This window comes from Melospiza melodia, chromosome 2 (assembly GCF_035770615.1).
Source record: "Melospiza melodia melodia isolate bMelMel2 chromosome 2, bMelMel2.pri, whole genome shotgun sequence".
In the NCBI taxonomy this organism is placed as follows: domain Eukaryota; kingdom Metazoa; phylum Chordata; class Aves; order Passeriformes; family Passerellidae; genus Melospiza; species Melospiza melodia.
Genome location: NC_086195.1, coordinates 65,476,175 through 65,485,222, shown reverse-complemented (window position 1 = coordinate 65,485,222; position 9,048 = coordinate 65,476,175). Strand labels below are relative to the sequence as shown.

At 49.1% G+C, this 9,048-nt stretch overlaps 1 protein-coding gene across 1 annotated transcript; it reads left to right on the top strand.

Annotated features, from left to right (window-relative positions):
- The first annotated feature begins 1,371 nt into the window (after positions 1–1,371).
- On the top strand, positions 1,372–4,133 carry LOC134415138 (homeobox protein NANOG-like). The gene is made up of 4 exons (XM_063150436.1): positions 1,372–1,537; positions 1,833–2,107; positions 2,861–2,950; positions 3,324–4,133. Exons 1-4 carry the CDS (start codon positions 1,372–1,374, stop codon positions 3,744–3,746), a joined length of 954 nt encoding a protein of 317 aa, XP_063006506.1. The 3' UTR covers positions 3,747–4,133.
- Positions 4,134–9,048: the final 4,915 nt, after the last annotated feature.

The window sequence follows — 9,048 nt, the reverse complement described above, 5'->3', positions numbered from 1 at the left end:
CAACCCACAGCCCGGCTGCCTCGGCTTGCTTCGGGGCCAGGCTCTGCCTCGGTATTCTCATCCCTCACACCTCGGTATTTTCATTGTAAGAGATTACAACCTCTTTCTCCCACACTCCTAACAGTCCTGACTAGATCTTGTCCGGATTCTGAGAAACTAAATCATTCATTAGGAGGTGATCAAAAGTAAGCGCGGCAAGGACCCTTCCTTGCTGGCTCAGGGGACCAGCTGGGGCTCATTAGGACTCAAGATAGGAGGCGGAGATAAATTGAAATCAAGGGAGGCCTTTCTCTGTCAGGCCCTAGAGACGTTTAGCAGTGCAGCAGGTTAGTAGCTACACCGCTGCCTGTGCCCGGTTTCCGTGCGCTGGAGGAGGTGGGGGATTTGCTTGGTGCGTCACGTGCCTTCACTTGTACTTTTTCCAGGTGGTTTTCCAGGTTTTGTAACTCCCGGGGTGTGAGATCCTACCGATAAGTTTTTAATTTCCTTAAAGTAAGCAGTAATAGCTGGGGGAGGAGGGTGGCAAGGGAAACAGTTTATTCTCCCCAAGAAGGCCGTAGGCCCTAACTTCAAATCCTCAAGATCTGTAGAGCTCTTTTACAGCTGCAGTGCTCTTGTCTCCTTTTGAATGTGACCCGGTGATTCCCATCTTTCCCTGCTTGCGTAACAAATTTTTTTTAAAATAATTTTTGGTTTTAGGATATTACTTTTTAGAAAGTCTTAAATGGCCGGGGAAAGAAGCTTGGGAAATGCGCAGAACAGGAGTGCCTGGCCCAGCCTTGGGCGAGCCGCCGGGAGCAGCAGCCCGGCTTTCTTTGAGCCCTGTTCCCCACACACAGACACGGCTCTGAGGGGCCATGCCCCTGCCCCAGTCCGGATTCACTCGCGGCGAGGTGCAGGGCTTATCTCTTTGCAATGATGGCTGCGATCTGCAATGCAGACGCACAAAGTCTCCTCAAGCCCCGCGGCGGGTTCCGGGGCCATTCTCTCTGTTTGGGTGGAGAGCTGTGAAATGTGGGGGTGGGGGATGTCTGCCCAGCTCCGGGCAGCTCCGCTCGGCCCTGCTGCCCCGAGGGGCGAGCAGGGACCTCCTTGGCACGCCCCAGCAGGGAGTGATGCACTCATCCCCGCCAAGCTGGCAAGCGCAGCCCGGTGTCCCAGCCCTCCCCCGGTCCCTCGAAGTCCCTTCCCCCCAATCAACCAACTTTTAACATGACAATGGCCATGACAATACCCCCCAGCCAAGGCCAGGCTGGGGCGGATTTAAAGCGTCCCCCCCATCTCCCCCCACCGGAGCGCCTGTCCTCGGGCTGCCGGCAGTCTCGGCGGTCACCTCCACTCATGCTTGGGGCAGGGGCACCCGGCCCGGCCATGAGCGCCCACCTCGCCCCGCCGCAGTATGTGCTGTACCCGGGCGCGGCCAGGTACGGCGACTATTACTGGTTCTCCGCAGGCAGCATGGACAGCGTGCCCACCGAGGAGGCTCCGGCGCCGGACGCGCTCCCGCTGCCCGCGGCCAAGACGCCCAGTCCCCCAGGTACGTGGCGGGCCGAGCCGTGGGGCTGCCCTGCCCTGGCCTGGCCTGGCCGTGGGCCCCGGGGCTGGGAGGCGATGCCGGTGCCAGCGGGGCCCTCTGCCCACACGGGACGGGCCACAGGGGCGCAGCGGTTCCGCTGCCGTGAGGCGGCCTGTGCCCTGCTGCCCACGGCTGCGAGCCCGGCGGGCCCCCAGGGCACCCGCAATCTCCAATTCTCCCGATAAGCTGGACTTGCACGGTGTTGTGAGTCTTGCCTGAGTTATTTTGTTCACCGCAGTTGTCTTTTCCTCCTCAGTTGACTCTCCAGCTTCCTCCAGCTCCGGGACGCTCACGCAGTACCACACTCCCGACTCGGCCACCAGCCCCACGGCAGCGGGGAGCCCCTCTCCCCACTCCTCCCTGCAGAAGGCCAAGGCGCAAGGCAAGGGTGTGGTGAAGACGGGCAAGAGCCGCACAGCCTTCTCGCAGGAGCAGCTGAAAGCCCTGCACCAGCGCTTCCAGAGCCAGAAGTACCTCAGCCCCCAGCAGATCCGGGAGCTGGCCGCTGCCCTTCAGCTCACCTACAAGCAGGTGAACATCTTGCTTTGAGCAGCACCTGATCTGGGGTCTTTTTATTTTGTCTTTTTTTTTTTTTTTTTTTTTTTTCGTGTGTGGTTTTCGTTTTTCTTGGACCCCAGAGAGAAGTTTCTTTAGTTGTCTTGCAAGCGTTGCCTCTTACGTGAGAGAGCAGAGGGTGTGAAAAATCTATGACTCAGTGTTACGTTTGGTTGGTTCCAGCACTATCCACCCTCTGCGTGCAGATGTTTGAAAGGCCCTGCAGAGCAGGGCTGTGCAGAGTCAGGTTCGTGTTCTGCACGGACATGTGTTGTCTCTGAGTGTAGAAAGAGACCTGTTTGCGCTGCTATGCAAGTGGCCTTTCCTAGTCGGAGTGGCACCGTGGGCTCTCCCTAGAGGAAGGAAGGGTCCTTGCCTCAGCAGCTGCCTGTGTCTGACTAAAGGAGCGACCCGCTGCTGAGCCCTGACCATGGTACAGCAGTGAATCAGCAGTGCTGTACAACCGGATTCCTGCAGTTGCCTTAGCCGGTGTTTTAGGCAGAGGTTTTGAAGTCGGGAAAGATCCAGTGGTGATCTAAGGAATAGGAATCTTAGTTTTCATGTCTCAGCTCTGTGATTTTACAGCCACCTGCATCTGCTGCACGTTGTTATCTGCTGAAATTATTTACAGTATTAGAAGTCAGAAACGGGATTGTAGCAGAAGTAAGGATGTGTAGCAAGCTTTTCAAAATTAATTTGTAAATTATGTCCTTTCTGCATCACTTTTAGGTGAAAACATGGTTTCAGAATCAACGGATGAAATTTAAGCGTTGCCAAAAGGAGAGCCAGTGGATGGATAAAGGGATGTATTTACCACAGGTGAGTAAACTCTCCCATCACCACCAGTCACGGCTCCTCCAGTCTGCGGGGAGAATGCCCAACCTGGTAATTCAAACAAGCCACAGGACTCGATGTTACCGAGCCAGTTGTATTCCTTGTAACAGGGCTTACAATGGCATCTCTTTCAAGCTGGTTTTCCCCCCGAGCGTGGTTGTTCCTGGACGTGTAGAGCTGGAGATTACTAACCGGTCATCTCTGCTATTACTGGTCTCTTGGGAGGGAGAACAATGGGCCTGAAAAAGGCGCTATTGTTCGGCTTGGAGGGGGGGCTGGGGGGGAAATGAGGACCCATCCGAAGGAATGGGCCGTTGGTGTGGTTCTGCACTGCTGAACGACTTTCTTTGTCTCCTAGAATGGGGTTCATCAGGCTGCATACCTGGATATCGCACCCGCGTTCCACCAGGTCTTCCCTGCCAGTTCCAGCAGGAACTTCCAGGCCGTGTCCAACGTGCACCAGGCTTACAGCAGCGGACAGATGTACGGAAATGGGCAGAACCTGTACTCGTTCCCTTCTGTGGAGGATGAGGGGCTCTTTGGAAAAGGTGGGACGAGCTGCAATACCCAGCAAACCATGGGTTTATTAAGCCAGCAAATGAACTTCTATCACAGCTACTTTGACAATATAGATTATGTCAGCGTGGAGGTTGACGACACCTTCAACTTCCAGAGCTCCTCTGACACTGTCACACCATTTTCGAGCTCTCCTATACAGAATCAATGCCAGTTACCTTGGCATCCCATGGGGGCCCAGAGTGGGTATGAGTCTCAGGTTTGAGTATTTTTTGCTCCCACCTCTTGTGTTCACCCATGGGATTTCCAGGGTTTTGAAGTCATGTTCGATTTGTTTTTCTTGCCCCTCCACTAGTGGTGTTTTATCTAATGGGGGGGCTCAGCACCCTGCTGCCTGGAGCTAGTTTCCTATTTAAGTGTGCCTGTCTGTTCACAGCTAACCCATGGCAAAGATGCTTTGGGTATTGATGAGTTTTAACCTCATTCATTGAGGCCAGTGTGCAATGTTACAGCTGTGAACAGCAGAGGTTGTTAAGGTCTGTTTGTTGTTCTAGTCTCACCTTCTTTGCTGCCTCTCTAGCAGGTGATTTCTGATCCTTGTCCTGTGTGTCCTGCAGCAGAGCTTCTACTGCAAAGGAGGTGAATGTTTGTTGTTGCTGAATAATTTTCCATAAAGTTTGTTTTTTACAGTGTTACCAAGCATGTTTTATGTTATATTCGTGTTGTGTTTTATTGGTTTTTCTGGTTAATGTTCAATGTTCTTAATGTTAATGTTCTTACAAAGTTGTTTGACTTGAAAATAAATTACTTTATTTTAATATTGTGATGCTGGCTACACGAGTTGTGCTACAGTACTGAGGAAAGGGAGGGGGAAAATAACCCTACCGTGTTTCTCCCAGAGGTGGGATCAGGTAATTGTTTAAAAGGAGCAAGTCACAAAAGTCTTATCAGCCTGTTTTTAATATGCAGGTGTGTAACCTGCTGCAAGGAGGGTGGGGGAGGCTCCAGGGCCAGGCGACTGGGCAAGCTGCTGGCTTGAAGTGATGTGCAGCCCTGTAAGGTGCTTCTATTAGCCCTTAAACAGCAATAGTGCTTCAAAAAAAAAGTATTGAGGAAGGATGGAGCAAAAGAAAGTGTCCTGGAGATTGTGCGGCCTCCTGCTCCGGAAGGTCACAACTGGAGGTCTGGAATCCGGCTTCATTAAACATGCAGCTTTGTTGGGGTTCTGGCGCTGACCTCAAATGGCAACAGAAGTCTGCAACTAAGTAACTAAAGCTCCTGCCTCCAGCGCTGCAACAAAACCAGAACCAAGTTGCTATTTAGTCATACTCCCAACTAACAGAAATTGTCTTTAGGTTTAATCCCTTGTTCTTCAAAGTACCCTACACCACTGAAGCCCTTCACCTGTCCAAAAGGGGTAATTCAATGGGTACTCCCACTGAGCACAATTACTGAACTGGCAGCTCACTGCTCAGCTCAGACTGCTGCAGGTCCTTTGCTCAACAGACCCTGCTTGTGTGGGTGCAAAAGCATATTCCCCTCTTTTCCTGCTGCAAAGCTGCAATCCTCTGCTCCCGAAAAAGGTACAGTAGGTACAGGAAGGAGAGAGGAGCAGAGGCTTGGGCCTGTGCAGAGAAAAGACAAAAGAATGAGTCACTGATATATTTGGGCTGCCAAGCTTAAAACAGGAGAAAAAGGTTAATCTGGCCTGGAAGAGGGGGAAATGCCAGGTTCACCTGTTTTTTTGAATTACAGAGCAAGAGCTCTTCTCTCATCTGGATGGGAGATTCATATCCCAGTAGCATTGAATGAATTCTGGGTCATTTTCTAGCAATAGTATTAATTTAAACAATTGACTTGAAAAAAATAGAGGTGAACCATAAAAATCACCTATACAAGTCATACATACTATGCCTTGTCTTTCAGCTTTAGAATTAGCAGCTTATGATTTTGGGGTTCTTTTAAGATGCAGTCTTTAAAGAAGTACTATACAGATCTTTGCAAAACAGTTGCAGAGAATGCCTGCTGCAGTTTACCTGTGCTGCTCTGTATGTTTTGTTTCCACGTGTCTGCTGCAAAGGTAAGGAGATAGGCAGAACTCTGCTGGCAGATGTCTTTCTGCAAAAACAGATATTGTTGCTAAAACAGCCCTGGGGCTGAAAATGATTGCTTTGCGTGTTGTGGTTTGTTACTCCATGTACTGTGGGAGTGTTCTGTGGAAATTGAGTGTTCCCTCATGGCTGTGTTATTCCCCTGATTGCTCAGCCTGGGTTGTGTGCAGGTTTGGCAAGCACATGTAGCTGGAGGGAGCATGTGGAGCAGCTGTTCTTCGAGTTTTGGAAGGTGGGCTGGAAAGGACTCACAGCTGCCCAGGAAGTGTTTCTAGAGCCTGTGGAATTAAAAAAACAGGACTCTGTCTTTCCACAGAGCTGGTGATCTCTTCTGTTACCTTCACATGCCTGAATCACATCACCATGTGAAACACCTGCACAGGTAATTGGGCACTACTACCAAAACTGATGGAGATGCAGGTGCCTCCAGCCTCATCATTGCAGAAGCGTTGGTATTAGTTCCTTAGGGGAAGAAAGTGCATGCCAGCAAAAGCTTTCTGCTAGGATGCATTACATCTCTGTTAGGACTGCTGCTTCTCACGACTCTGCTGTGTAACAGTGACTTCTGCACACTGCAAATGTGATTTGCTTGCTAGCAAATATTTTTAGGATTAAGCTGTAAGATCATTTGTAGCTCTTCATACATGTTACAGCTTGTGGGAATGCACTCCTCATTTACAATATCTGCAGTGACAAAAAAGCTGCAGATGTAGTTCCAGTGATGCAGAGAACTCCACCTAAACAGAAGAAATTGGGTCTGGTACAGATGTTGCAGACCAGGATTTTATTCTGTATTTCATTGGGTTCCAGCTATCCCACAGGGAAAATACCAAGAGCAGTGGAAACAACCTCATTCCTTGCTCTCCATGTCAGTGTGGCCTGCAGGGGTTTTACAAGCTATGTGTTTCTTCTGAGTGATCCAGGAGCAAGGGCTCACAGCCCCAGTTGACTCTCCAGTGCAGATAAAAGTAATGATCTTTGCTTTAATAGTCTCTTCCCTAGAGGCATGTGTAAGCATATTTAGCTATCTAACTACACCACATGACCCGAAGGCTGAGCTAGCAGGGTTTTGGAAATTTTCAGTCAGGCATTGCCACATGTCTCTTGCCTGGCCCGTCATCAGAGGGCAGCAGCATATTGGCTGATACTGAATAGTCATGAGGCATGAATTATTCTAAATCATTGCACTTGGATATTAAAATAAAAGGAAAAAAAAAAAAACCCAAGAAACCACAATCCCAAGTATTTTCCAACCTGTGAGGGTCATATAGTCTTCCTGCTGTCCAAAGTTTTGAAGAGTACCCTCAGGTCATATCTGAGAATCTCTTTCATAACCAGGCTAGAATTAATTTCTCATACTTGACAAAAGTCCATCTGCTGTCTAGCAGCTGGAGAGTGTCCAGGCCATTAAATCTTTTACAAATTACAACACTGGGACTTCTGCTTTGGGGGAGCCCCAAGATCCAGCAAAGTCATTGCTTAGATACTAGAGAAAGACCAGAAAAGGAATTAAGTCCCCAGTGTCCCTCTGGCTGGCTGGGGCTGAGGGCCTCCCTCTAACAGTAGCTGCATTCCTGCTGTTTTTACACAGAACATGGGGAATGCAGCTCCTGATACAGCAGACATCAGTGCTCTCCCTTCCTGGGAGCTGCCTACTTGCCTGTTTGGAGTTGCTGCAGGCTTTTGGACTCCATAACCACCTGTGGCAATAAGGTCTATCTTTGGATGTTACCTCTGAAAAATTGTGTCTCTGAGGAAACCACAAGATTTGGCACTGTTTGTTACCACTACTTTGCTGAAGGTCAATAGCAGGGAGATCGCAGCTGTTGCTCTTACAGACAGCAGCTTTCTGCAAGCCAGTCCCAGAGCCTCCACAGCAAAATCCTGCCTGTCCTAAAGCATCTCTGAAGGAACAGGGCATGACATGTGGCTCCTTTTCCAGAGAATTATTAGTGAGGACGTGCTGCAAGCTCAACTTTTTTCACTTACAGCGGCCTTGGATGGGTTGGCATGGAAAGGTTTTAGGTTATATTCAGGTAAGTAAACAGAACTGTAGGCTTGAGAAGAACTGAAAAATATCTTCATTCTGGTATGAGAGCCTTGATAATTGCCGCTTTTGTCCACCCTCCCATGCTAGCCAGCACCTTTTCAGTCGACTTAATTGTTCCCCACCCTTGGTTTCAAGAACAGTCTTGCCCATCCTTAGCCGCTTGATGGTTGCAAGAGGAGAGGGCGGGGGCTGTGCCAAGACTACGTGACTCACCATCCAAAAGGCTTTATCTTTTCCCAAATCACGCCGGCCACGTGTTCTGGTTCAATGCCAGGCAGTAAATGAGCACCATGCAGCCACTCAACTTGATCACACCCCATCACTGGGATGGGAGAGAGAATCGGAAGACTAAAAGCGGGAAAACTCGTGGATTGAGATAAAAACAATTTAATAGGTAAAGCAAAAGCCGCACACACAAACAAAGCAAAACAAGGAATTAATTCACCCCTTCCCATAGGCAGGCCACCTCCAGGACAACAGAGCCCCATCCTGTGTAATGATTCCTTAGGAAGACAAACACCATCGTTCTGCATGTCCCCTCTTCCTCCCCCCAGTTTTCTACCCTGACCCCAATGCCATATGGTATGGAATATCCATTTGGTCAGTTGGGGTCAGTCTTCCCAGCTGTGTCTCCTCCTAACTCCTTGTGCACCCCCGGCCTTCTGGCTGTCAGGGAGATAATGAGAAGCAGAAAAGGCCTTGACAGTGTGCAAGCCCTGCTCAGCAATAATGAAAACATCTCTGTATTATCAACTCCATTCTCAGCACAAATCCAAAACACAGTCCCATGCCAGATACTGTGAAGAAAATTAACGAACACAGCCAAAGTCAGCACACCATACAGTTTACAGTAGAGTCAGTGTCTGCATGAGGGAATGAGGGAACAAACAGCTGTGAGGCACAGGGACATAAATCAGCTTTGCCAATAGAATTCCATGCCTCTTATTACTCCAGTCATAGAAATCACTGCCTTCATTTCATGCTTTTTTCTTTAACCATGGCAGCTACTTCATTGCTTTAAGAAAAATTCGTTGTCATCATCAAAGTGATAGAAAGTGTGTGACTCAGGGATCTGGAGGCCTGTTATTGCATATACTTTGCTGCACACATCTGGTTTTAGGTACTTAGACACTTCCATGGACAAGTTTAGAAATTATAGTACCTCCATAACAGTCCCCCTATTTACTACTGCTGGATATGGAAAATTCTTAAGGTGGGTGAGTTACTCACCTGTTCCTTTGACTCGAGATATCTGGCATTGCCAAGAGACATGAAGCTGATCCACTAATAACACAGAATAATTTCTGTTTATAGTTTCAGCATCAAATAACAATGGCATACAGTTGCTATGGCTATTTATGCTCCATCTGGTTTTTATATTGCAATGGTCTATTGCAGTGGGAAAA